General features: G+C 58.0%; 2 protein-coding genes and 1 non-coding gene across 4 annotated transcripts in view; 2 read left to right on the top strand and 1 right to left on the bottom strand.

Moving 5' to 3' along the window:
- RAB26 (RAB26, member RAS oncogene family) lies at nucleotides 1-25,001 on the top strand. Its single transcript, XM_041490365.1, has 9 exons — nucleotides 1-98; nucleotides 2,730-2,840; nucleotides 19,949-19,990; nucleotides 20,632-20,698; nucleotides 20,976-21,028; nucleotides 21,794-21,859; nucleotides 22,013-22,069; nucleotides 22,305-22,381; nucleotides 22,847-25,001. The coding sequence occupies exons 2-9, from the start codon at nucleotides 2,733-2,735 to the stop codon at nucleotides 22,947-22,949; spliced, it is 573 nt and encodes a 190-aa protein (XP_041346299.1). The 5' UTR covers nucleotides 1-98; nucleotides 2,730-2,732; the 3' UTR covers nucleotides 22,950-25,001.
- Nucleotides 25,002-25,952: 951 nt separating this feature from the next.
- Nucleotides 25,953-26,043, bottom strand: LOC121365874. The gene has a single exon (XR_005957099.1). It is a non-coding gene; the product is annotated as a small nucleolar RNA SNORD60 (small nucleolar RNA).
- A 393-nt stretch (nucleotides 26,044-26,436) lies between these two features.
- TRAF7 (TNF receptor associated factor 7) overlaps nucleotides 26,437-27,748 on the top strand; it is a 28,094-nt gene continuing 26,782 nt past the window's right edge. For both annotated transcript variants that reach the window (XM_041490355.1, XM_041490356.1), the window contains exon 1: nucleotides 26,437-26,573. The gene's annotated coding sequence lies outside the window, so the exon portion shown is untranslated. The remainder of the gene's footprint in view (nucleotides 26,574-27,748) is intronic.

Below are 27,748 nucleotides of genomic sequence, written 5' to 3' on the forward strand. Positions count from 1 at the left end.
CCGCCGCCGCCCCCGAGCTGCCCCGGAACGGCGGCGCGGCGGCGGCCGGGCGGCCCTCGCTGAGCAGCAGCGGGGAGTTCTACGACCTCGCCTTCAAGGTGCGGGACCGGAGAGAGCAGCGGGAGTGCGGGGTCAGGCGGGTGCGGGGCCGGGGGTAGCGTCGCCGCAGTTCCCGGGGGTCAGGACCGGGCGGGCATCCCTTCATCCCCTCATCCCTGCATCCCCTCATCCCCGCATCCCCGCATCCCTGCATCCCCGCATCCCTGCATCCCTGCATCCCTTTCTGCCTTCATGCCTGCTTGCCCGGATCCCTGCTTCCCTCTCTCCCAGCCCCAGCATCCCGCCCCTCCGCAGCCGCCCGGTCGGGGTCTCGCTCGGCGGGGGCTGCGCCCGCAGAGCCGCCGGCAGCGGGGCTGGGGCTGCGGGACTTGTGCGAGTGACGGCCAAAGGCTGCTCCGGGCAGTTGCTGTAAGCCCCCGGATCCTCGTGGACCGCCAGGGAAGCGGGGCTGTGCGCAGGGCGATGGCACCCCTCGCGGGGCACCGAACGTGCTCCGGCTGCTGCTGCGATGTGCCCAGCCTGCTGGGCTCCGATGGCTTCTCCTCCTCCTTCAGAGCCTGGCGGGCGAGTCACGGAGCAAATGTCTCTGCTTCCTCCCCACTTCATCCTGCGACCTGCTGCAAGCCCAGCTTGGAGCTCATTTGATGATTTTAGGGCTCACACAGCGATTGTGGGGCTCATTTAGCGATTTGGGCTGGGGGCACGGCTCGGTGAAACCCCTGTGTGTTTGTGACACGGGTCTCCGTGCCGAGCCCGGGGCATCGAGCCTGGAGAGCGCGGCTCTGCTGGGGCAGGTGCCACCTGCTGTGTGGTGGGGACAGCCTGGTGCCCGGGGCAGTCGGTGCGGCTGGCGTGGAGCTTTGGGGTGTGGGGTAGGAGGTGGGGAGGTTTGGGATGTGGGGAGCTTTGGGATGTGGGATAGGAAGTGTGGAGGTTTGGGATGTGGGGTAGGAAGTGTTCAGGTTTGGGATGTGGGGTAGGAGGTGCTCAGGTTTGGGATGTGGGGTAGGAGGTGCTCAGGTTTGGGATGTGGGGTAGGAGGTGCTCAGGTTTGGGGTATGGGGTTGGAGAGCGACGTTCCAGAAACGTGCTTGGTTGCTTCGGTGGGTGTTTGGTCCTGATACAGCTGCATTAATGGTTCAACAGCTTCCCTAAAATGGAGCCACCTCTGTGTTTGCGCCTGTCCTTGGCTCCTGGAGCTCACCTCTGCCTGCCCAGGCTGGGGCTTTCCCTAGGGATCGTCCCCATGGCACGAGGGTGAGCAAAATGTGTCTCAGATAAGCCCAAACGCACCGGGCAGAGAAAACATCTGCTAATGGTCTGGCTGGTTTTGACCCAGTGGCAGACAGAAATTGCTTTGTATCCAGTAAAAGCCTGGTTTATTAAACTTTCTCCTTCCCTTGCCCTGAGCTCCCCATCTCTGCCTGGTGCAGTGGCCAGGTCCTGGGCACAGGGCTGGCTCCTGGCCCTGGGCACTCTGTGTGCCCAGGTGAGGCTTTGGTGCTGCTGGGAGAAGCTGCTGTTGAGGGTCACCTATTCCAAAAAGATGTCTGGAAAAATGTTTAAAAAAATCAATATTTTGTACTAAAATGACTTTTTTCCCCCCTCTTCCCTTGGCTTCACACTGGTGCTCCTGTGGGCTCTGGCTGCCCTCACCGTGCTGTGCCAGGGCTCGGTGCCTGGTGCTCCTGTGGGACTCCAGTGTGGGGCACCGTGGGCAGATCCTGCCCTCCTTGGCAGTGCCAAAAACGAGCTGCACCTGCAGCTGTGGCTGCTGCTGCCTCTCAGGGCTGGGCTGCAGAGGGATGGTGGCATTTGTCACTTCTGGCCGCTCCCGGGAGGGTTCGGTGTGACCCAGGGCAGTCCCTGCCATAAAGCCATTTAAATCCTGTCACGGGTTAATGGCTCGTGGAAGGCTGATGGCAGAGCCTGGGGACAGAAGGAGCCTGGCACGGCAGGTGTGGAAGGAGCTGGCACAGCCCTGCTCCCTGTCCCGGATTTCTCGGTGCCATCCTGCCGAGGGGAGCAGGGTCAGTGCCCTGGGGGGGCAGCAGGGCTGTTGGTGTGGGCAGAGGTTTTGGGGAGCTGCATTTGGAAGCAGCCTCAGCTCTGCCGTGGTTGCTTTGTGGCGAGGAGCTGCCTGCCCTGTCTGTGCCCAGGGCGGCTCCTGGGTGGGGAAACTGAGGCAGGTGGCACCCGGAGCTGCTCCCTTGGCATACATGGAGGACTGGGAGGGTGGCCGTGGCATGTGTGGGTCTGGCTGAAGGTGAGGGCAGAGTGCACCCCTGGAGCTGGCACTCGTGGCTGGGGACCCCCGGGGGCAGTGCCACCCTCCCGGAAAGCCCCACAGTGGTGGGCAGTTTGTGGGGACAGCACGGGCAGCTCGTGTCACTCTTGCTTTTCAGGGGCTTTGTGCCCCCACGAAGGACCTGTTAAGTGCCTGTCAGGGGAAGGTGTCTCCAGTTTGGCGACATGGTGCAGGGTGGTGAACAATCCCATGGTGGGTCTTCCCCACCTCCCCTGGCTCCGAGGACGTGGCTCTTGGCCGTGCTTCCTCCCCTCAAGGACCTGCTGTGATGGAGCAGGGTGATGGCTGCAGTGGGGCTGCCTTCCCCAGCCCTGCAGCCTCACAGCCCTCCCTCCCTCCCTCCCTCCCTGCCTGCCTGCAGGTGATGCTGGTGGGCGACTCGGGGGTCGGCAAGACGTGCCTGCTGGTGCGCTTCAAGGACGGCGCCTTCCTCGCCGGCAGCTTCATCTCCACGGTGGGAATCGACTTCAGGGTGAGTGCCCGGGGCCCTGCGGGGGCTCTGCAGGTGAGTGATGGGTTCTGCAGAGGGGAGCTAAGTGTTGCTCTGAGGACTTGAACCTCTCCAGGTGTGTCAGCTCCAGCCGGGGCGCTCGGGGCTGACAGCAGCAGCAGCAGCATCTTTGTTCCAACTTTGCACAGGGATGGGGCAGCCTGTCCTCTGCTCAGGATCCTGGGGATAATTCCTGTAACAACTGAGGCCTGACATCTGCCCGTGAAAGTATTTCCCTAAGGCAGTTCCAGTGTTTTTTAAGAGTTGTCATTTTTTTTCTTGAAAGAGCAAAACCAAAACTGATAAGAATTCCAAGACTTCCAGAATGCCCTGGAAGAATCTCCTGAGCACAGCTTTGGGGTGCTGATGTGGGGATGTTTTGTGCTGAGGGATCTCTGAGGTCTCTGTTTGGTTGGGAGCAGCTGGAGCATCCAGATGCTGGGAGAGTGATGGGGGCAGCAGTCAGAGCTGTGCAGCTCCAGTGAGGACAGTGGGAACCACAGGGAATACAGTGTGGACAGTGCTCCACACAGGGAATAACAGGGGAAGAAAGGGGAACACGTCACACCCTGCCATGCCCCAGTGTGCCCAGGGCATCCTTTGCCAGGCAGGAACATCTGAGTACAGCCAGGGCCCTTGTAACCTTTCCTTTCCTTGGCCGTGTTTCCCTGTCAGCCCCTTGCTGGGGGGGCTGCCTGGGGTCTCTGTGCTTCCCCCAGGCCCTGACCAGAGGGATCCCCGCCCGTGGGATGTGACAGCAGGGCCACAGGAATGGTGACTTCACAGAGGTGCCACCAAAGAGCCTTTCCAGCAGCTGTGCAGGGCACCAGGCAGTTTTGGCACCAAAGCAGCAGCCAGCAGCACGCCTGCCTTGCCAGGATCAGCTGCTCTCTGTCCCTCACCAATCCCCCAACCATCTGCTCCCTCCAAAGTGTGAGCTTGTCACCTCCTGGGATGTCTGGGCAGTGCTGTGAGCTTGTCACCTCCTGGGGTGTCTGGCAGTGCTGCTCTCCCTGCCCTGCTCCCGGGGCACTGGCTGTGCTGTCTCTCCCTGGGATGGATTTGGCTCCGTGGGGGCTCTGGTGGGTGCTGTGAAGAGCTGCTGGTGATGCCACACGCCAGCGTTGTGTCTTCCCAACCGCCTTTTCCCAGCAGGATCTCAGATCTTGACTTTTCTTGGAGGATTTCTGGGAGATGAGTGTCTCTCGTAACCTGCTGCTTGCCTGGGGTGTGAGTAACAACTCTGGTGCAGTGACATTGGGAAGGGTGAAGGACAGCTCAGAAAGCCCTGAGGAGGAAGGGGTGCTCCATGCCTAGCGAGGCTGGGGTCTGCTGCAGGCGAAATTGGGGTCTGTAATTTTATACAGAGGTAATTACACAGTGTTCAGGTGTTCTTCAAATAAAAGCATTTTATTACTGATTGGAGTGATTGATACAGAGGGCAGCCATAAAACCCTGTGACTTATTGATTAGAGCGCTGAAATGACTGTTACTGAGAAGCAATCAAATTAGAGTTAATTTACTTCTCTAACAGAGCTGCTAGAGCTACACGTCTCTGAAATGGGCAGATTATACAGTGGGGGAGATCACGTGTATGCCCTAAAACTCATTATTATTATCCTTGTAAGGCATTCATAATTTTGGGGGGACATGGAAATGGTTTTTTGATGTGCCTCTGCACTCCCACCAGGATAATCCTGTTTGGTAATTGTCCCTCTCGCCGTGGGCGCCGCCACGCCGATGACGCTCTGGGGTGGCCACACTGGAGGCTTCTGCTGCTTTTAATTTGTGTCTTTTTAACCACGGAACTGTCGTATCCCAGCTCCTTCTCTGCAGCCCCGGCGGTTGGCAGGGGGTGTGCTGGCTGGGGCAGGCAGCGCTGCAAGGCGTCGCTGGGCTCGCTGTGTCCTCCTGGCCCGCTGTGAGAGGGGCTGAGCGAGCACAGGGTTTGTCCTGGGCCTTTGGCAGGGTTTGTGCCACGCTCTGAGCCCGGCTGGCAGCAGGGACTGCGGGCACCTCCCCAAGGCCAGCGCGTGTGGCAGCTGCGCTGCTGTGCACGCACGGCCTTGTCGGGGACCTGCCACCTCCCTGGGGCTCAGGACATCACGGGCACAGGGCTGGCACAGCTCAGACACTGTCCTGGGCACCAGCTCCAGACACTGTCCTGGGCACCAGCTCCAGCTCCAGACACTGTCCTGGGCACCAGCTCCAGCTCAGACACTGTCCTGGGCACCAGCTCCACTCTTCCTGGTGCCACCTGGGCCCTGCAATGCTCTGGGATGGGATGGAGCCGTGCTGGGATGGGATGGAGCCAGGATGGGATGGGATGGGATGGAGCCATGCTGTCCCCCAGGCCAGCCCAGCTTCCTCCTCTCCCAGTCCGTCGCTGGTCCCAGAGGGCTCCAGCATCCACTGCTCGTGTTCAAGGATGTCAAACCATCAGATGCACCCAAAGCCATGGCTAATGCATTACACGGGCCAGAGCGAATGCAAATGAATAGAAATGCATTTAAAATTAATCTGGCATTACTATTCCTAATGGCCCCTGAGGTTTGTTCCCTCCTACTGCTTTATGTGAGGAGAACCTCCCGCGACGTGTTTGTTTATTATCATCTCTTAAACAAAGAAGGATGTTGATCTGAATGTGTTTGGAAAACAAACCACTGATGCTGGGGAAATAAAGATGATTGTAATATTAAAAAAGGCATCAGAATGGCACCTGTTGGCTTTGAGCTTTGGAGGTGCTGAGTCCTCAGCGTTCCATCCTGGGAAGATTTGGTTTGCTGGGGGAGCATCTTTAGCTCCTGGGGATGATTCCAGCCTTCCCAGTTCAGCTGGGACAGGGCCAGGTGTCCCCAGGCTGAGGGTTTGGGGTGCAGGGATGGGTGGGTGCCATGGGGGCAGGGCCCTGGGTGAGGGGTCCTGCTCCCAGCAGAGCTTTGGCTGAGCAGAAACTCTGTCTGAGCCCCTGAGCTTCCCCCCAGGCTGGGGGACAAACCCCTCTCTGTCTGGATCACAGGTGTCACCCTCAAGGCTGCACTGGTAGATAATGAGGGCATTAATTACTGCCCTCCTCGAGCTGTGCCGAGCCTGGGCAATCCTGGCAGGTGCCCCTGCCTGGGGGGGTCTCTCCCTCTCCCCACTGCTGAGGGCAGAGCAGCTCTGGGCAGGCTGGGGGTGCTTTCCTGGCTTCACACATTCGGCTTCCAGGGAGAAGGGGCTCCTGGAAAGGAGCAGGTTTGGTGCTCAGGGGTGTGAATCCCGATTTTCTCAGCGCCACGGCAGGAGCTGCCTCTTGTGATTTTGGCAGCGCTTCAGAAACCTCGACAGAAATTCAAGCTGTGCAGCCAGGGGGACTTGTGTCCTGTCGTGACAGCTGAGTGACAGGAGTGTCACCTAAGTGGGAAGCCAGAGGGCCACGTGAAGCCCCCCTGTCCCTGTCCCCAGTGACACCTGGGCTCTGGGGGGCTGCCCCGTCCTCACAGCCCCGAGCTTTGCAGGGTTGGGCAAGGGAAGAGTTTTCTACTAATTGGACCTGAAAGGAGAACATAAAAGAAAAAAAATTAAGGATGAGTCTTTTCTCCCTGGGAAGAAGTGCTAATGAGCTCCTTTGCATTAGCAGGGGCGACGGTTCCTGTGTTAATCAGGGGGTGAAACCACTGGGAGGCTTTTTGGCGGAGTTCAGAGCGGGGTGGCTCCTCTTGGTGCTGTGCCAGGTGTGCAGTGGTGTCACTGCTCTGCTCCCCGAGGACAGGGAGCACAGCAGCACCGTCCTGGCACCGAGCTCAGGAGGAGCAGCCCCAGCTCCAGGCTGCCAGGCAGGCAGTGGCACAGGGGACACGTCCTTTGAAGGCTCAGCTTTGATGTGCACAGGTTCACGGGGCTGGGGGGGTTCAGCTGCTCCCCAGCCCTCCCCCGTGCTCTGCCCCAGCCTTGGCTGTGCCGTGGTTAATCTGGGACGGGCTGTAAATAAAACCTGTCCCCGGTGGCCCTGAGCTCTAAGGACTCCTGATTACACTCAGCCCTGGGCGGCTCAGGGGTGCAATCAGCGCTGTGTAATGGATTTTATATCCCTGCCCTTATCCCAGCCCTCATCCCAGCCCATATCCCAGCCCTCATCCCTGCTTATATCCCTGTCCTCATCCCAGTTTATATCCCTGTTTATATCCTTGTCCTCATCCCTGCCCTCATCCCAGCCCATATCCCATCCCAGCCCTCATCCCAGTTTATATCCCTGTTTAAATCCCAGCCCTCATCCCAGCCCTCATCGCAGCCCTCATCCCTGTCCTCATCCCAGCCACATCCCAGCTCATATCCCATCCCAGCCCATATCCCATCCCAGCCCTCATCCCTGCCCTCATCCCAGCCCATATCCCATCCCAGCCCATTTCCCATCCCAGCCCTCACAGCCTTTGCCTGGTGCCTCCCTCTGAAGGGCTGGAGCAGCCTGGAGCCTCCTGAAAGCCAGGGCTGCCTTTTATCTCAGCGGTTGGCACAGAGCATTAGCAGGGCTCATTTTCTGATGGATCAATCTGGAAAAAGTGGGAGGGGAGCTGCTTAGGCCAGAAGAAAGAAAAGGAAATAAATTAATTTCAGTGTCTTTCTGTGCAAAATTAGCCCTGGATGTTAGAGGGAAGGAACTGGGCAGTGTTTAGTCCCTCCTTTGCTGTGTGGGGTCAGGATGGGGGTTTGCTGCAGGGGGTGGGTTCAGGTTGGTCTCCAGGGCTGGAGCTCTGGAGGGAAGTGGCCTTTTCCTGGGAGAAACATCTTGGTGCTGCCAAGCTTGGACCAAATTCCCCTACATGGGGCCCTGCAGTGGCAGCAGAGGTGCAGCCAGGATGGGGAAGGTGGGGCAGGAGCGGGCAGGGGGTGCCTGTGCTCCCACCTGGAGTATGCCCATGGCAAATGCTGGGAACTGGATGACCTTCAAGGTCCCTTCCCACCCAAACCATTCCATGTTTCTGTGTGATTCCAGCAGCTCTTTGTCTGGAAATCAGTTTGCTCTGCAGCTCCCATTGCTGGATGAATTTTAATAGCAGCCAGTAGCTGATTTCATATTTTTGCATTTCTCACTGTATGGAGAGCTGGGCTCAGTTGGCCCAGAGCAGATTTCCATCCCTGCAAGTGTCCAAGGACAAGTTTGATGGGGTTTGGAGCAGCCTGCTCTGGTGGAAGGTGTCCCTGCCCTTGGCAGGGGGTTGGACCTGGATGTTCTTTGAGATCCCTTCCAACCCAAACCATTCCAGGAGCCTCTGATGGTTCCTCTGATGGTTCCCCCTCTCTGCCTGGTTCCAGGGTAGGGACACGATGCTGTCACCGGTGCTTGGGGACCAGCAGTGCCCGAATGCAGCACGGGGAGGCACATCCTGGCACCTTGCCCAGGGAGGGCAGCCCTGGCCAGCTGGGACTGTGCCACTCGTGCCCGTGTGTGGCTCTGCGGGCACTGCTCCTCCCCAGCTCCTGTCCCCGCTCTCGGGACACTAAATATCCATTTTCCCCGGGAAGCCAAGCCCTGCTTTTGTTGCCTGGCTGCTCCTGCCTCGCAGAGGGACACTCAGAGCTTTGCAGTGCCTGTCATTTGCATGCAGGGGCTCAGTTGCCAAGAGATGCTGCGAGCGGTGCCCGTGGCGGCTGCGCCCGCTCCTCGCAGCTCCCGGGCTGTTTTCCACCCTCCTCTGCCTCTTGCTTTTGGAAAATAAACCCCCCCCAGTTGTGAGCACAGCAGGAAGATGCAAACCCCCGTGTGCAGGCGGTGATCCCAGTGGACAAGGGGCTCCATTCCTGCCTTGGGGAAGGCACAGAGAGAAGATGAATGTCTTCAAAGCAAAGAAGTGCTCGAGCAGCTGGAGTGGGAGCCAGCGCCAGAGCCTGCTTAAGAAAACTCTTACCCAGCTTAATCTTCTTTGCAGGGTGGTGGGAAGTGCCTTCTCCACCTCTTTGGTGTCAGAAATACCACCCAGAATAGTTTGGGTGTGGAATTTTTTATCCGTTCCAGCTGCCGTGACGGCGCTGGGGATGTGGGGTTTGCAAGATGCTTCTGGAAGGGCACCAGTGTCTCCAGGCTCCTGCTGGGGCTTGGGGCCTTCCTGGTGCCTCTTGATAGCTGGTGTCCCCGTGGCTCTGTCCTGGCCTGGGAGGGTTGGAATAATGATTTAATTAGCTCAGGGGGAGAGCAGAGGGCCTGGGCTGCTCAGGAGCTGCAGTGCCAGGACACGGGCAAGGAAAACACAAACCTGGGAGCTGCTGTGAAAGGAGGGAGCTTGGGAAGGTGCTCAGCACAACCTGCCTCTGTATCCTCCTGGTGAGAGCTGTGTGGGAGCCCAAAACCCCTACAGAGGATGGGAACCGTGGGAAACTCAGCTGGGAAATGCAATTCCCAGCCCTCCACAGTGTGTCTGGGGGTGTGGGTCAGATCCCTGCCCCTGCCCAGCAGGATCCCTGTGCACGAGCAGGGTGGGCAGGAGCTCGGGCTGGGGAAGGAAGGCTGTGAGCACAGGGCTGTGCTGTGTTGGCTCCTGTCTGGCTGCTGCCAGGTGGGAAATTGGCTCTGGAGAGGCCAATTTGGGCACTGGAGCATCCTCTGCCGTGGATCCGAGCCGGGCGGGATCCGCTCCCGGTGCCAGGGCCTGAGAGGGAGCGTTTGATACTCAGTAAAACATTTAAATGGGGCCAGAGTAAGTCTAAACGCTTTCAATATTTAATGGAATACATTTGGCTTAATTTCACTTTCATCTTTTATTTGTGATAAAATATTGAACTCAGCTGTGCAGAACTGGGTTGTTCTTTGAAAGCAGAGGGAAGGCGCCCAGGAAAGGGGGCACAGGTGGGTTTGGGGTTTGGGGTTTGGGGTTTGGGTTTGGGGTGTCTCTGCCCCCCACTCTGCCCCTGGGATGGGCATTTGGGGCATCTCTGCCCTGTGGCTCTGCCTTGCTCAGCTCCTGTGCTCCCCTGAGCCCTTGCTGCCTCTCTGCTGAGCTGCTGCCTCATTTTGTTAATTAATTATTGCTCCCAGCAGGCTTTGGGTTATTCCTGGGGTGGATGTTGGTGATCTCTGTGGGGAAGGTTGAGGTGCCAGTCCCGGGTTTGGCACTGCTGCAGTGGCAGGAGCTGACTCTGGCTGAGCTCACCAGCTGCTCTCTGTGTGTTGTTCTTCCCTGAAAAACACCTTTCCCTTTTCCCCTTTCCCTATTCCCCTTTCCCTATTCCCCTTTCCCTTTTCCCCTTTCCCTTTTCCCCTTTCCCCAAAGACCTGAGCCACGGGGTCAGTCCCACCCATGGGTTCTGCTGGACCCTGTGATGGTGGCACTGAGCATCACCGTGGCCAAAAGCAGGGCAGCAATCAAACGTGCCAAAGCCTGGAACAGCGAGCACCAGCAGGGCACCCTCCTTGGGGAAAAAATGGGAAAAAATGGGAAAAAATTGAGAAAAAACCTGAAAAAATGGGGAAAACCAGCCCCATCCAGTCAGGTCAGAGCTGTGTTTGGGGTGGAGGGAGCTGCAGTGTGGTGTGTTCCTGTCCTTGGACGGTGATGGGGCACACACAGTTCCTGTGGCAATGAGGGATTGAGGGCTTTACCTGCAGAGCCTTTGGAAACAAAATATTTTGTTGTTGGCACCACGGGCAGAGCTGGGCAGTGCCCGTGCAGCTCCTGGCTCCGTCCCAGGGTGCTGGAGCTGCCCTGGCTCAGGATCCCAGAGGAGCCCTGGAGCTCACACAGCTTTGTTTGTCTACCAGGGACATTCAGCATTTTAAATTGTGGCTCAGCACCGAGTCATTGCCCTGAGGCACTGGTGAATCTCTCGGAAGCAACAGCAAATAATTCATCTTTATGCCTCCACTGGGAAAAAGTGTTTCACCCTGATCATAACTAACGTGAGCTGGGAGCTCGTGGTGCTTCAAAGGGTGATGTCCACTGCCCTGGGCCGTGGCTGTCCCAGGGTGAGGAGGAGTTTAATGGGTGCTTTGGGGGTCTCAGGGATGCTTCTGAGCCTGAGGAAGATGTTGGTGTGGCGGGGCTGAGTCAGTTCTACCCGCAGGAGGTCAGCAGGCAGGAAGGGGCCATAAAACCATCAGCACATCTCTGAGGATGCCACTGGTCCTGGTGTGAGCACCTGGACTCGTTTTGTTCCATTGTGTGTGGGGTTTTTCTGTTTAATTTATGGAAAGGAGGGGCAGAGATGGGAGGGTCAGGTGCCACCAAGCCACGGCACCGCCTGGCCAGCCCTTGTGCCCCCTGCCCGTGCCTCGGGACGTTTTCCTCCCGCCTGCCAAGGCTGGATGTTCCCAGGCTCGGTGACACACCGGAGGCTTTGGCTTTTCCAGCTTTGCCTGCGCAGCATCACCACGGCAACGATCCCGGCGAGGGCTCGGTGGCATTAACGCTGCTGCCGGGGAAGAGCCGCTGGCCCGGCGGGATGGGAGCCGGGCTGAGCAGGAGCTGCGGGTCCTGCCCCGCGCCAGGGCTGCTGCTGCTCCTCACCAGGACTGGCCCCGGTGCCTGGCACATCCCCCAGGGAGGGCTGGCTGGGGGTCCTGTGTTCCCAGCCCTGGAACAATTCCCTGTTAATGATATTTTTTCCCTAAAAAAACAAGTGCAGGAGGCTGCTGAAGGCAGCTCCAGCCTGTCTGGGGAGTGTAGAACACACTGCTGAGGACTCTGCCTGGTGTTGGGTGCTGAATTTGGTGGAAATTGTTGGATTTGCTTCTCGTGCCCCTCACCAGCAGCCGGTCCCACCGCTGTCTCCCTGCCTTGCTGCTTCCCTGGAGCTGATGATTAAGAAAAACACAGCTGCATGTGTGGGTGAATAATGCAGCCCAGCCTCACTGCTGGGGGGGTCACAGTGGAGACCCTGTCCAGGGAGCTCCCTTGGAGGGGAGCAGTCCCAGGATGAGCATCCATCCATCCATCCATCCATCCATCCATCCATCCATCCATCCATCATCCATCCATCCATCCATCCACAGTGCCCCTGGCAGTGCAGGGTCAGTTCTTGGGAGCACAGGGAGTCCTTCCTGCAGCTCGGGCAGCCCCATGGCCAGGCTTTCTTTGGCTCATCTTTGTTCCCTGTGCTGGGCACGCTGGGCTCTGGGAGCTGTGGGGAAGCAGCCGAGCTGTGACCCCTGGGCTCTGCATCGCCCTGTTTACCTCAGAGGAAGAGCTGGGGGATTGCTGCTGCTCCTGGTGCCAGCTTTTAGAGCTGAGCCCGGATTTGGCAGCCCCCCCAGCCCCAGCCCTAGTGAAGGGCTGTGCCAGGCTGGTGGGGACGTGAGCCCCCCGTGCCCTGTGTCCCTGCACCTGCCATGGCAGCAGCGTGGCAGGGGCTGCCCTCCCTGCCCAGACTCTTCAGTCAGTGCCGAGGAGCTGGCCTTGGAGAGGGGGTCCTGCCCTCTGGGGCTGCTCCCCAGACCCCTTGGCATGGGGGTGACACGTCCAGGTGGCCTCTGGCAAGGCTGGGGCTCAGCAAGGGCTCTGTGGCTCAGCCCATCTTCCTCCAAGCCATTCATGAGCTGCACTTATCAATGTGCATGAACTAATGGGAGAAGGGCTCAACAATGCCCAAAATAACTTTGTTCCCAAGCAAGCGCTAATGCCTGGCAGATGTGATGTGTTTTTCCCTCCTGAACAGCACACACGTGAGGTCAGAGTGTTCCTGACAGCCGGCTGTGCTGGGGGGGAGCAGCGGGGGCACAGCAGCTCTGGCAGGGCTGGTTCTCCAGGGATCAGCCCCACAGCCCAGTGCAGAGGGGGAAATCCTCTCCTGAGGACCTGGCTGCTCCAGCTGGAGCTCTTGGCTGAGGCTGGGCTTCCCAAACATGCAGCAAAAAAAATCGCTGTGATGGTGTGTGGGTTTTGGTTCAGCTTTGCTTGTGAAAGGGTTGGCAGTGTCTTGGAACAGCGTCCCAGGAGCGTGGTCTGCACTGCTGCCCAGACCTCCAGCACCCACAGGGAGGGATCTGGGGGGTTTTGCCTCCCTGGGGTGATTTCCCAGCACTGTCCTGGCTTGCAGCTCTGCTCCGGAGCCCCACGTGGGGAGAGCAAACAGTGGAGTTGGATTGGCCAGGGTGGTTGGACTGACTGGGGTGGTTTTGGTGTGGAAGTGATGTGCTGAGTGTGCAGCGATTCCTCAGCACCTCTGCATCTCCCGGGGCTTTCAGTGGTGCCCAAACCTGGGGAAGAGCCTGCTCCAGTAGAGCAGAAAATGGGAGAGCTGGGACTGCTGCCAGGGAGAGGGAAAAGCTTTGCAAAGATCAAAGCTTTGAGTGCACGGTGCTGCTCCTGTGCTCTGCCTTCTGCCTTGTGCCACCTGTGGGGCACCCGGGTGGCCACCCTGGCACTGGCACAGGAGTGATGGGCAGGGCTCTGCCTGCCCAGCCCCGTGTCCCCAGCTCTGTCCAAGGGGATTTCAGGACTGTCCTTGCACAAGGACCATGGTGGCATTGCCACCTGTGGCAAAGTGAGACCACTGTGGTTAGTGAGGAGGAGGTGAAACCTCAGAAAGCTCCTCTGGGCTTTGGGGAGCAGCCACAGGGTGAGGAGGGTCCTGCCCTGCAGAGGGGGGCTGTGGTACCAGGGAGCACTGGGAGCTGCTGGGTGCCAGTCCTGGAGGCTGACTGGACTCGTACAGCTATCAGAAAACTCATCAGAGCTCTTCAGTCACTCTCTTTTCCTTGAATCCTTCGAAGAATCTGGGCTCAGGTTTGCTGCACAGCAGTTTTTGGGAGCTGTCTGCCTTGGCTGTGGGTGAAGGATGGGAGTGTTTGGGATAAAAAGCTACAGATTCCTTTTGTCAGGTCTTTGGGGATTTCATTTTCTTTAGGGATGAGAAGTGCTCTTTAATAATGCTGTTTGCAGTGCTGTCTGCAGACGCTGCTGTGTTGCTGCTGGGTGCTGACAGAATGTTTGCTGCTGGATGTTTCAGCCCTGATTTTTCTTTAATTGGATTGTAGAGTCTTCTCAGAAACTTCAGGCAAGTTTTCAGCCCAGGGCTGGCTGCAGTCACTGAGGCAAAACCTAGAATTGTTTAGGTTGGAAAAGACCTTTAAGGTCAGACAAGTGCTGCTGGGCTTTATTTCTCCCCAGACAAACGATTCCCTGTCTAACGGGACCTGATGAGCCATTTTTCATCTCTGTGGCACTGACGGGGCCGTGCTTGCTACAGATGAGAAATGATAGAGCAATAAATGCTCCGTGGAGATCCCTGTTCAGCTTTGCAGCGTGCCATGGCCTTGATGAGGAAAATGAAGATAAATATGTCGAGCGCCACGTTACTTATTCCGTGTTGGCACAGATCTGCATGAGCCATCTCTGCCCCCTTTGTTTCCAAGGCTTCCTGGTCTAGAAGTAAGCAGAGATATTTTTAAAAATATCCCTTCTTTTATAAAGTATGGGGAAAAGAGATGGAAGGGGTGAGTGATGCAGGCCAGGGTGGTGGGGGAGCTGTGCAGAGCATCCCGGGGTGGGGAGATCCCATCCCTGTGTTGGAGCTGCAGGGATGGGCTGCAGCCTTCCTGCTGCTTTCTGGTGGCTCTGGTCTCCAGGATGGTGTAGCAGATCCTGCCCTGAGGAATTTTGGGGTGGGTTTCTCTGGCTGCTGTGGGATTGGGGCTCAGGCTCACTCCCGCTCTCAAAGCCTCACACGGCCCCGTCTCTGTCCTGCTGGGATGAGCCTGGCAGCCCCGTGGGCTTGAGAGCACCAAGTCTCATCTGCCTGAGCCTCCCTCAAGGAACCTTCCCGTGGATCATCCCAGGATTTGCTGCTTCCACGGAGCAGGCTGGGAGGGAACACGGCCCCCACCCAGGACTGCGAATGCTGCGGGCGATGCCGAGAAGCAGAGCAGGGCTGAATTTAAAATGTATTATCCCAAGCAGATCCTCTTACCTCTAATCTGTCCCTAAGACAGGATTCTCTTCTTGCCAGAAAACCCTTTTATTTGCAGACTGATGTGACTAGAAGATGATAAGTCAGTAAATCTTCAGTGTATCTGCTCGAACAAGGGTCTGGGCTCTTATCTGGGCAGGGCTGGCAGCCAGGGAGATGTTAATTGGGATTTAATGTAGTGAGCAGCTCTGGACAAAGGCTGCTGCTGCTGACATCCCTTGCTGGGTGCTGTGGGGAAGGGGCTGTGCCCAGCTGGACTCCAGGGCCAGGCTGGTGGCTCCTCCAGGCTGGACGTGGCAGAGGGGACAGGATGGGTGACCCCTCCCAGGGGCTGCGGGGTGGCTCTGGCACCAGGGCAGGCTGGAGGTGCTGTGTGCTGTGAGGGGCCCTGGCGTTAATCTGCATTTCCTGGGCTCTGCCGAGGAGCTGAGCAGGAGCTGAGCAGCCAGAGCTCGCTGTGGGCTCCGAAAGGATCTTGGCAGCGGCGCTGCAGCGGCTGCAGGCAGGAGTGTGCAAGGCCTGGGGAGGAAAACATCCCAAGGCAGAAGTTTCTATTTTTAGCTGCACAGTGCAAATGCACAGAGCTGCTGAGGAATTCATCACCTGCCCCGGGAGACGGATGGTTGGGATTTTCTCTGAAGGGAAGATCTGTGGCAGAGGCAGAAGGAATCGTGCTGGGTGTTTTGGCCACTGATGAGTGTCTCTGGTGGTGGCACAGCTGAGGAGGAGGAAGAGGAGCAGTGAATGCGATCCCCAGTGCCTGGGACATCCTCCAGCCCCACGCAGCACGGCTGGAGCAGGACCACATCCAGCCACACCATGTCCAGCCCTGCCTCCAGCCACATCCCTGCCCTGCTCTCCCCATTCCCAGAGGCTTTCTGCAGGTCCCAGCACGGTGTCAGGCTGTGCCCTCCCCTCTCCTGCAGGAACTGTGCTCCTGGAAGGGTTTTCCCAGGCTGGAGCTCTCCATGGCTGGGCTCTGCTGGACCAGGCACTGCTTGGATTTGGAGGGAGCAGGTTTTTGGAGCTCTGAGGGGGCAGAGTGGGGCTGCTCCTGGATCCTTGGCAAGGGGCTGGGATGTCCCTGAGCCGGGTGCTGTGCCCGGAGAGATGCTGAGCCACCAGGAGCAGCTCCCTGGGAAAACCAACCTCAGGGTTTTAACGAGCAAATTTAATGCGGTGTCCTGCTGTTTTGGGCAGATTTCCATATCGATCCTTGATCTATTTTTGCAGCCGCCGTTGGAGGTGGTTATTTGTGTGTCTGCTGTATCACAACTCATCCCATTTCCTCCTGGCACAGGAGCATTTGTGCTCGCAGGGGCTCCCTGGGCTTTGCCAGGTGGGAATTTGTTCTGGCCGTGGCGTGGGGCTGGGGGGCTCCAGCATCCCTCCGGCCGGTCCTGCACTGCGGGTGTCTCCTGGCTTCCTGAAATAAAGGATAACCCAATCTCTGCCTCGCTCCCGGGTGGCCTGGCCCGGTGACACCGCAACCTAATGACATTTCTGGGTGGCTGCGCTGTCAGTCCCACAGCTCATTACTGGCACTAATTAACTCTGTGCTGCCCCAGCGCCTGTGCCTGCTTTCATCTATAGTCACTAAAGCCATTTATCCCCATTTTGACAGGAATTTGTCCCCCCTCTCAGCTGCAGGAGATGACTCCAAGGCCCAGTAATGACATTTGAGGGGCTTCTGTCCCAGGGTAAAAGTGGAGCCCCTGTGCAGGGGGCACTCCTGGGCAGCACCACTGCAGCCAGCACCAGTCACAGGGAGCCAGGGTGGGGGTCCCCTGCTTGGAGCCTTGGTGCCTCTGAGCAGCTTCCCATTTGTCCAGTTAATTGCGAAGCAAATTAATCCATGTATCCAATTTAACTTTAAAGGCTTTAATTAATGAGTCCGTGCGTGTCAGAGCTGGGAGAGGCCGGGCTGTCGGTGATGCAGCTTTGGTGCCGTGGGCTCGGACACCTGGGGACAGGCCAGTTGCTCCTGGTGGGATTCACCCTGTGATCCAGGCTGTGGCATTTGCCCATCCTGCAGCTGCTCTGGGGGCAGGGTGGGGCGGCAGAGCTGGGTTTGTGTGGGAGCATCGTCTGTGCACGTCTCACACGGCCCCATGGCCTTCCCCTCCCTCCCTCCTGCTGCCGTGGGACCGTGCCAGGGCTGCAGCCAGCGGGGCCTCGCTGGGTGATAATGCTGCTCTTAATTGAGGACCATCTGCACTTGGTAATTTAATTTTTCCTGCATCTGCAAGGTTCCAGCTTTGTTTATCTGATGTCCTGACGATTATTTAACTTGGGAGCATCGTGTTTGTCCACCCCGGGCACTGCAGGCATTCCACTGTGGCCCCTGCTAGACAAGATTTCAATAATGTTTGCACTGCCCCAAGAAAAAGGACACAAAACCTGACATTGGGAAGGGTGACAGCAGAGCTGAGGTGCAGGGATGGTTTTGCTGCCCGAATTGTGGCAGGAGGCTGCTGGGAGCGTTGCCTCTGCTCTAACAAAGGGTGAGATGAGCAAGGAGCCCTGAGCAGCACAGCCCCTCCCTCTCCAGCAGGGCTGGCAGCACGTTTCACATCTCAGCACCTTGACACACGACATCTTTTGTCTTTGGATGCTTATTAGGAGCTCTGCCCCCAGCTGTAGCTTGGAAGGGCTGTCAGGAGGGAATTGAGGCATCTCCTTAAAAAAAGAAAAAAATTGGAAGTTGGAAAGTCACTTAGCTCTGGTGTGGGGGAGACCTGGGCATCTGGTTCATCTGAACATCTTGGACACTTCCAGGGCTGGGGCAGCCACAGCTGCTGTGGAAAAACTTCCTTGGGATGCAGGCAGAGATGCTCTGGCTGCTCTGGCTGTGTGTCCTGCCTGCAGGAACACTTCTACAGCTTCTCACCCTGGAACCCTGCTCTCTTCCCAGTCCTCAGAAAATCAATTTTTTCCCCAGGCTGGTCCAGCAGCACCTGGATCCCTGTGCAGACTAATTAGGTCTAAGCATTTACCTCCCTAAAATATAGGTCAGTCGTAATTAGTGTGACTCCTGTTGCTGCCAGCTCTGTGTTAATTAACTCCTGAAGTGCGGGTCAGCGCATGTGGGGCACCTTTGGAGCTTCAGCTTTTTTGGCTGCTCACCAGATGCTTCAAGGTGGCTTTGGCCTGGATGATCCGTGTTCTCTGTCCCTGCCACCCATGGTGTTCTGCCAGCCTCGGACATGGCCACGTGCCTGGGCACAGCCACACACCCTGCTCTGAGCTGGAGGTGCCCGTGTGGCCATGGGCAGGGCACCTGTTTGGTGCTGGCTTTAATGTGACACTCATTGTGTCCTTGTCACCATCCATCACACCAAGTGGCCTCATCCCCTCGTGCCAAGGGCTGGGGCTGATGGTGAAACACAGAGCCTTTGCCTTCCTCTGCAGTCCCTGGCACGATCCCTGGCACGATCCCTGGCAGGCGGTGTTGGCAGCTGGGAATGGTGTTTGGAATGGCTCCTGCAGAGTCTGTGGGATGAGCCTGAGGGTCCAGCACCTGCACGGAGGAGCACGGAGGGTTTTGGAGAGCGAGGAGTGGATCTCCTGCCGAGCACAAACCTGCCCTGTCTCACCTGTGGCTGGGTGAGGACAGGGCTGTTGCCCAGCCTCTGGGACGAGGTGGAGGTGCAGCTCAGCGCTGGTTGCTGTGGCTGTGGTTCTGCCCTGGGGATGGCTCAGTCCCTGCTCACCTGGGAGCCCCGGGCAGAGGCACCACGGTCCGGGGAGCACTTTGTGGCAGTGGGAACGCTGGGTTTTAGGCACTTCAGGAGCCCTGGTGTCAATCCAGGGAGAGGCTCAGCTCCACACGTGGGGAGCCCTAAACCCCCGGCTGGCTCCCCGAGCCCCAGCTTTTCTCTGAGTACTTCCCTGCTCCCCCACCCCAGTCCCTGGCTGCCTATTTTTACAGCTCCTGGGCTGTGAATCACTTCTCTCCCCCGTCTCAGTCGCTGCCTTTGAAGGTATTTATAACCCTGGGCCGTCTCCCTGTGCCTGCCTGAGCAGACGGAGGATTCGGCGCCCCGGCTCCCTCCTGCCCTCTCCTCCTCTCCAGATCCTTGTGTAGATGTGCAGGAGATGAGATGCTCCCTCTGCCCTCGTTAAAACTATCAATGAAGAGCCTGGCCAGCACCTGAAGGGGTGTGGCATGTGCAGGGATGGATCCTGGCACGGATCCCTGGGGGTTTGGTGGCACTGGAGTGGCTGGTGGCATGTCCAGTGCCAGGGTGTGTCTGAGCCAGCAGAGCCCAGCTGGGGTCATGGCAGCCTTGGCCATCCCATGCCATGTGACACGGGAGAGGGGAGCATCCCAAAGCAGCTCCAGAGCAATCGGAGGAAATGGGATTTAAATGATCAGCAGAGCAGCCACCAGCTGCCTCGTCCCACTGCTGTGCTGTTCCCTGGCCGTGCTTCCAGCACGTCCCACTGATTACTGTGCTAATTTCTATGGATCTGGCAAGCAAATTAATCTCTTCTCTGCTCCTTCCCCTGGGACCCCTGGTCTGTAGGCTTGCATTCCTTTAATATTTGGAGAGGCTGGGCAGATTGCTGGGATGGTGGCTGGACACGGTCAGGATCCATCTCCTGCCCTCCCTGTCTGGCACAGCCACCCTGAGGGGCACTGAGGGGCTCCCACACAGCTCCCAGCTCTGCCAGGGCATCCTTCCACACAAAATATCCTGTTGGCTTTGGGGAAAACCCATTGTGGAGGGACACTTCCCCCTCTCCTCCTCGGTTCACCTTTCCTCAAACCAAGCAAAACAGGAGGGGAAACAGTAAGAGAAAAACCAGGAGTAAAACAGGTCCAAGAGACAGGAGCAGGAATTATTTTTAATTTGCTGGCTGCATGTGGAGTGGTTGACTCTGTCTTTTGAAGGCTGTTAATGTGGGATGCTGGTGCTCATTAATTTATGGCCAGAGGTCTCCAGCCTGAGCTGGGTGTGGCATTGCCAAGGTTTAGGTACCCAAATAGATGCAACTTTTGCTGATACAGGGAGAGATCCTCTGGCTGGGCCCTGGTGAAAATGGCTCTGCAGGTGCTGGGACAATGGATGGGAGTTTAAGAAGCAGGAGAGAGGATCAGCCTGAGGGTTTTGGGGGGAGCACTGACTGGGAAGGGGGCTGGCTGTGTCTCCCTGGGCATCCTGCAGCTGCACTCCCCCCTCACCACCCTTTCCATTCTCTTTCAGAACAAGGTGCTGACGGTGGATGGGGTGAAGGTGAAGCTGCAGGTATGTCCCCATGTCCCTGGAAGCATCTCCCTTGCTGCCCTGGGTGTTCAGGGATGGCCAAAGCCCCTCAGAGGACAAAGCAGAGGAGCACCCCCAAAATGGGACCTCACCTCTATCCTTTGTGCTCGTGTCTCCTGCCCTGGGCCAGCCTTACAGACCCTTCTGGCTGCTCTGTCCCCTTGGCAGGAGCCTGCACAGGGCTGGGGGCTGTTCTGGCCGCAGTGACCCCCATCCCAGCCCGTGTGTCCCTGCAGCCAGAGCTGCTCCAGCCCCCTTAGACCTGACAGTGTCTCTGAGCCCTTTGCCCGCAGCTCGGTAACACAGATCCCCCAGGAACAGCGTGCTCTCTGCAAACCTCCTGCTGCATTAAGGACTGATAAATCACATTAGCAGGTCCCCATGCATCCATCTGCTCCATGGATTTTCCAATTAATGGCTGTGTTGGGAGCCCTTGGCCACGTTGTGTCCCCGCACTGAGGAGCAGGAAGAGGCTGCTTCCATATTTATTGCTCTGGTCATTTTTCCTATTGATGTCCAGGAGCAAAAGCTGAAGAAGCTTCCTGGGGTTGCACCATTCTGTTTGGGCTGGTTTGGGTGGGTTCTGCTCAGGTCTGATCCCTCTGCTCCTGTCTGCCTTCCAGATCTGGGACACGGCCGGGCAGGAGCGCTTCCGCAGCGTCACCCACGCCTACTACCGGGATGCCCACGGTAAGCACGGCCACCTCTGCTCCTGGGGAACCCCTCCTCCAGCTCTGGGGGCCCTGCGCTGCCACTGCAGGCCAGGTGAGCCAGGAATCACTGGAGTGCTCTCCATGGGAAGCAGCTGCAGCGGATGGAGGGAGCTCTGCAGACAGCAGCAGTGTGAGGTGTTGCTGTGCTGGATTGGTGTGTTCTGTGTCTCACAGGGACCTCAGGTCCCCAGCTGTGACCTGCCACAGGGGCTCGGTTTGGCACAGGCACTAATGGCCTGTCCCTCTCTCCACAGCCCTGCTCCTGCTCTACGATGTCACCAACAAAGCGTCCTTTGACAACATCCAGGTTTGACAACAACCCCGGCCCCTCCTGCTGTGCCCCACGTGTGACTGGCTGGGTTGTGGTTGTGGGATTGTTCAGGAGGTGTGTGCTGCTGCTGGGAGCTGTGGTCACCTGCAGAAGGGCTCTGCTGAGCACCTGCAAGGACAGGCAGGGGACAGGCAGAGAAGGTTTTCCCTTCCACAGCACATGTGGTGATGGACTCACGGCTCCAGCACTGGAGACAGCTGCTCACACCACGGGGTCAGGGATTACAGGGAATTAGAGCAGGTTTGATTGGATTAGGCTGGATTAGAGGGCAGGGAAGCCACCCCAGGGCTCAGGGAGGCAGGTTCAGCTGCCTGCTGGGAGCAGCGTGCTCGGCACGGGGGCAGCACGTGCAGGACACGGGCACAGGGCACATCCCAGAGCCAACCCTCGGCCTTGTCCTCTGAAAGGAGGTTCAGTCTGAACATCCCAGCTGAGGGGAAGTGGGGTCAAAGCCCCACAAGCACCCTATGGCAGGTGGAGTGGGCAGGGGGGTCAGAAGGCTGATGTTACCCTGGGAAATGGGGTTCTGGCAGCAGCCAGAGTGGGTCCCCAGGGATCGGGGAAACTCCAGGGTACCCCCTTGTTGACAGGGATCATCTGTGGAACATCCCTGGCATTGCTTGGGATGGCAGCATTGCCTACTGAGGGTGTCCATGCCAGGAGTGGGGCAGCTCCCCATCACTCCCAGTCCCCTCATCCTGGAGCCATTGCCAACTCCTCTCTCTGGCTGTGTCCCTCCAGGCTTGGCTGACAGAGATCCATGAATATGCACAGCAGGATGTGGTCCTCATGTTACTGGGAAACAAGGTGAGCCTGGCCCCAGGGCTTTGCCAGAGCCTCCTCTTCCTCCCTCGCTGGAGCCACAGGCAGGGGAGCCTGGCTGGGCATGAGGGGACAGGGAGGTACATGCTGGTGACCTGCCAAAGCACCACAAATTGCTCTTTGCCATTCCTGTTGCAGGTGGATTCAGCCCAGGACAGAGTGGTGAAAAGGGAAGAGGGAGAGAAGCTTGCCAAGGTAGGTGAGGTACCTGAGGATGTGCACAGGAAATGGTCACCTGGAAACCAGTCTGACCCAAAATATACCTGGAAACACTTGGCTTTTTTCCCCTTGTCATGCTCTCCCCTTTCTCCTCATCTCTTCTTCCTTTAAGTTTTTACTAATACCTCTTTTGTCCTCAAAAATGACTCCCTGAGAGCCCCTGGGAACACTCTTGGTGGCACTCCTGACAGGGCTGTGTCTCGTCCCACAGGAGTACGGAGTGCCCTTCATGGAGACCAGTGCCAAGAGCGGCCTCAACGTGGAATTAGCGTTCACAGCCATCGCCAAGTGAGTGACCAGAGCAGTGGCCTTGGCATCCCAAGCGGCTTTAGCAGTGTCCAAGGCACGCTGAGATCAACTGAGCTGGGCAAGGCAGCTTGGAATCACAGAATCCTGGGATGGCTTGGGTTGGAAGGGACCTTAAAGCCCATTTGGTTCCATCCCCTGCCATAGCAGGGACACCTTCCACCACCCCAGGTTGCTCCAAGCCCTGTCAGGTCTGGCTTTGAACACTTCCAGGGATGCAGGGACAGCCACAGCTTCTCTGGGCATCCTGTGCCAGGGCCTCACCATTCTCACAGGGAAGAATTCCTTCCAAACATCCCATCTATCCCTGCCCTGTCAGGGAAAAGCCATTCCCTGTGTCCTGTCACTCCATGCCTTTGTCCAAACTCCCTCTCTGGCTCCTTCCAGACAAAATCCTCTCCCTGCCAGAAACAGCAGTGTAAGAGTAACATCTTTCCCCTTTCCCAGGGAGCTGAAGCACAGGTCCATGAAGCTGCCCAACGAGCCCAAATTCAAGCTCCACGACTACGTGAAGAAGGAAGTGCGAGGCTCGGGCTGCTGCAGGTCCTAACGTGTGCTTGTGCAGAGACTCAGGCCCGTGGGCAGTGTGTGCATGTCTGTCTGTCGTGTCTGTGTCTGCCCCAAGGGCCAGCTGAGACCAGGGCACAGGAGCAGCAGGAGAAGCTCTCTGGGATTCTGCAGCCCCGTGGCATCCATCGGCTCCGGCTGCCCTCGCCAGCATTCCTGCCCAGCTCACAGGTGGGAGGAGGCTGTTGGGGAAGGGGCTGGGATCTCCTTCTGTGCCTGCTCTGTGAGGCTGCTGTAACCTGTGTGAGAGCCAGGGTGTGATGCAGGGGAACCAACACCTTCTCCCCACCTAGGAGGAAAAAAGTCCTGATTTTTTTCTGGGTAGGAGAACGTGAATTCCCTTTTGTTTCCCTGTGTCCCTGGAATTCAGCTGAGAGCCCTGGCCTGGGGCGTGCAGGAAGGATGTGTTTGAAGGCAGCCATTCTTGTAGGTGCTTTCTCCTGTCTGTCCATCCCTGTGAGGTGGGACACGCTTCCACAGTGAGGGATTCTGTTCCCTGCCTGGCTGTCCGAGCGAGCTCCTGCACACCTGGCTGTGTACAGAGATTTCTGAATGTTCATCCCTTTGGGAAAGGCTCTGCTTCTCCTCCTTCCGCCCTTTCTAGTACTTTGAGAAGAAACCTAATGTACTGCAGCTTATTCTAAATACCTTCCTGTAAGTGTGACGGTGTTTTCAGACTGCAACAACGCTTTGATATCTTCAAAGTTCTCTTGGGCAGCTCTTTCTTTTCACCGCAGAGAGCTGGGGGGAAGCTGCAGGCAGTGATTTTACAGGCTGCAGACTCCTGCCAGCTCTCTTCAAGAGCCTCCTCACCCCTTTGGTCTGTGTCAGGCTTTTGGCTGTTTTTTTGTCAAGCTGCACTTCTCAGTACGAATTTGAATCTGGATGAAGTGTTTGGCCTTTGGCAGTTTTTTCCCTTTGAAAACTCCACGCGCACATCAGCAGGTGCCCGCGGCGCCGAGCCTCGGCGGCTCCTCCAAATGAAACAGAATAACCCATCCTTTGCCCTGCAGCCAGCACCAGCCCCCCAGCTGCCGACTCAGATGCCCCCGCCCCTCATTTTTCCTGGGATTTTGGCTCCAGCACTGCCTTCCTGATGGGCACAAGGAGCCTCTGCAGCTCCCACGTGCTCCGAGCTTCACTCCTCAGGGAGCTCAGCAACACGAGCAGCTACAGCTTCACAAGGTGAAAAAGGATCTTAAAATGAACCAGCTTTTTTCCCTCAATAGTATTTTAGGGGAGAGACAACTCTTAAAATTGTCTGATTTAAATATTAAATTCACCTGTGGAAAACGCATTTGTGCAGGAACGTTTGCATTCCTGGCAAACCCTGCTGCCGATCCCAAAGGAGCAGCCAGGTGATGGGGGGCTGCCAGGGCCCCCTCACCCCAGGAATTTGGTTTTGTGGGGGGCAGGACCAGCCTGGCACAGGCAGGGAACAGCCAGGCAGCTCCACGGCTGTTTCCTCATCCTGCCCTTGGAGCAGCAGCAGCCCCATCCCGAGGTGACAAGGAGTCTCCCTAAAGGCAAAATTCAGGATTCCCAATGGATTAGGATTCCTAATGTCAGGCTGCTACCTTCCCTCTCCCTCAGACCGGCTTCTGTCTGGGTTACAAAGCTGACAGCTGCTCACTTCTTGCTCAGTGTGAGTCTAAAACCAACAAAAACCCCTTTAAATGAGGAAAACGTAAATATTTCCCTTTAGAGCACTTCCAGCCTGGCTGCGGGGACGAGACTCTGCTAGAGCAGAGGCCTCCCAGCCCCGTTTGTGGTTCAGACCTAAGCCTGGAGCAGGCTCAGCCCCTCTCCCAGTGTGGGACTGGTTTCCCAGAGCTCCTCACGGCCCTTTGGGATTCTTTCCACGGGTCTTTGCTGCCACCACGCGGAACTGCTCAGCGCAGCGTTAATTATTCCGGTTAATTGCTCAGAGCACCCAGCCATGTGCGAGGACTCGGCCTCACCTGCAACATCCCATTTCTGCTGGCTCTTGTTTACAGCTTTTGGTTCATTCCTGTTAATAAAATTTTTAAATAATCTCCATGGAGTTTCGATTGTCTGAACACACAGCACTGTCAGTCGTTCAAGTATTTCAATTTCAGCCCAGCCTTGAAACCATCTGGATCCACACAGCAGAACCAGGGTATGACACAGATTGAACTGGATATTGGGAGAATTTCTCCCCAAAAAGAGCTGTCCAGCCCTGGCACAGCTGTAGTCCCCATCCAGCCAAAGTGACTGAAAGTCTCTCCTGTCATTACTGTCACTTCTGATTCCCTGATTCCAATGAAGGGAGTGGAGCTGAGAAAAATGCTTTAAATTTCAATGCACTCCAGTTCCACTGGGTACCCACACAACATTTCAGTCAGTCTGTGGAGGTACAAGTCTCCCATAAAAACTGTGATAAACAGAAGCAAAACCCAGACTTTTCAAAACTTTTATTCACCTGTAAACTACAAAATTTGCTTTATATAGAAGCTGAAGTAGAAAAACAACATTAAAGCATCACAACTAAGGCTGGTCTTGAGAGATGGAGTAGCTTGTTATCTTCCACGGAGCTAAACAGAAGAAAGATTTAAATTCTCCATCTACACACTGCAGCACTAGAGTTAAGAGTGCAAATCCCTTCACTTACTCACACTACTGCACCCACCACCTCGCCAGGATATTCACCTTGCACTAACCTATAAGGGAGAGTAAAAGTCGGTGAATTCTTTCCTCCAGCCCATTTTGCAGCTGCTTCTTTTATGTTTTAAGAGCCGCATCGTCGTAGAGCAGGAGCATTTCCCCACGGGGCTCAGCCCCACTTACCGCAAACCCCAGAACAGGGAACACCGCCTTTTACCAGCCCACAACGCCGGGGACTGCCGAGGATCGGGCTCGGGGCTCCGGGACGCCGCCACCGCCGCTTCCCGCCGAGCCCTGAGGGGAGAAGCAGCGCGTGAGGGGAGGAGCCCGCCCGCCCGCCCAGCCGGGCCGCGGGCACCGCGGGCCTCAGCCGTGGCTGCTCAGCAGGGGCTGCGGCCGCCCGCCGCCCTCAGACGAGGTGTCAGAAAGGTAAATGTGGATCATCACCGGCCCGCCCTCGGTAATATCCCCGTTACCGGCCCCGCTCCCTCCCTCACGACCACCCGGCCCGTCCCGCACCTCAGGCTGGAAAGAACGCACGTGCCCCACGCTACGTCTTTTATGGCCACTGCGACGCCGCTATTGGTCAGGCTGCGCTGGGTATAGCCAATCGCCAGCGGTTGGCGTGACCACCGCCCCGCCTCCCCCAGCGCTGATTGGTCGCCGTTTTCCTCCCTGCCAATGGCGACGCGCAGCGCAGCGTGGCCCGAGGCGGCAGATGCCGCTTTCTGATTGGTCACTGCAGGAGGCCGGGCAGAACCAGTAACAACAGTGGTTGTAGCATGGAGTGACTGTCCGCGGGGGGTGCTGGGAGTTGTAGTCCCGGCCTCTCGGCGGCGCGGGCAGGAAGCTGCGCACGGGACTACAAGTCCCGAGGAGCGCTGGGCGCCGCTCTTCCGGGCCGGACGGCAGGGGGGAGCAGGCCCGGGCGCGATGTGCCGGGACCGGGCACCGGCGCTGCGGCCGCCGCCGCCGCTGGGAGGTACGGGCGGGCCGCGGGGAGCCGGGCGGGCCGCGCCGGGCGGCTCCGTGAGGGGAGGGGCCGGGCCGGGGGCGCCGGGCCGCTGGCCGGGAGGTGCCGGCGGAGGCTCCGGGGCCGCCCCGTGCCCAGCGCCCGCTGTGTGTGGGGGTGCCAGCGGCGCTGCTGGGGCGCTCAGGGCAGCTCGAGCACCGTCGGCGCTGTTCCGTCCGCGGTGAAGCCCGCCCGGCTCCGCCGCTGCCCTCCCGGTGTGTTCGCTGGGTCTCATCGCAGTCTCCGCTCGGCTTTGGCGTTTTCCGCTCCGTTTTGGCGTTTTCCGCTCCGCTTTGGCGATTTCCGCTCCGTTCCCGTCCGAGCGCAGCGCGGCTTGCTGCTGGCCCTTCCCTGCCCTCGCAGGAACCTCGTTTCAGACGCGGGGTGCCGGGGTCGGGCTGCCGCAGCACACGTGCCGCTCGCACCGGGGCCGTGAGCCGTGAGCCGCGGGCTCTGCCCTTCTCCCCTCATTTCAGGCGAGCTCTGCGGCTCCGTCCCTGCCGCTGCAGCCGCCGTGGCCCGGAGCAGGCTGAGCCGCTGTGCTGGGGAGGCAGCGGGAGGATTCCCCTTGGGTTCGCTTCCCTTCGGGCTCTGCTGGGGTCAGGGGCAGCCACAGGGCTGCGAGAGCTCCAGGAGCTGCGCTCGGCGTGTCCACAACGCCCCAGCTCCCGGCTGCTGTCCCTGCCAGGGCACAGCTGTGTTTAGAGCTGTCACCCAGCAGTTGTTTCCTGCGCTTTGGCAGCGTTGCTGTGCCTTTGTTTCGGTCCCAGCAGTGTGATTTTGCCTCCCTGGGTGTTTTCCCCCCAGGGATGTGTTTCCAGGCTGTGCTGAGCGGTCGGGTTCCTCTTAAACAGCTGCAGCGTTTTGGCCTCGAGTGTTTGGCAGCTTCCAGGCACAGCGAGGGTGGTGGGGCTTGCAGGAGAGGGTTTGGGGGTGAAGGATGGTTCCAGAACGCCCTTGATGAGTGAAAGTACTGTGAGATCTCAGAATCCCAGAATTTTTCAGGTTGGAAAATACCTCCAAGACCACTGAGTGCAGCCTGTGCCTGATCCCAGCCCAGAGCTCTGAGTGCCACATCCAGCCATTCCTTGGACACCTTCAGGGATGGGGACTCCAAACCTCCCTGGGAGCCCCTTCCAATTCCT

The sequence above is a fragment of the Pyrgilauda ruficollis genome, unplaced genomic scaffold (assembly GCF_017590135.1).
Source record: "Pyrgilauda ruficollis isolate IOZ18807 unplaced genomic scaffold, ASM1759013v1 scaffold122, whole genome shotgun sequence".
Lineage (NCBI taxonomy): Eukaryota > Metazoa > Chordata > Aves > Passeriformes > Passeridae > Pyrgilauda > Pyrgilauda ruficollis.

Excerpts from the sequence above, each read along its gene's own strand:
- RAB26 (XM_041490365.1), top strand. The coding sequence starts at position 2,733 with ATGCTGGTGGGCGACTCGGGGGTCGGCAAGACGTGCCTGCTGGTGCGC. Across the intron at positions 2,841-19,948 it reads CGGTGGGAATCGACTTCAGG|AACAAGGTGCTGACGGTGGA; the intron begins GTGAGTGCCCGG and ends ATTCTCTTTCAG. Across the intron at positions 21,029-21,793 it reads CGTCCTTTGACAACATCCAG|GCTTGGCTGACAGAGATCCA; the intron begins GTTTGACAACAA and ends GTGTCCCTCCAG.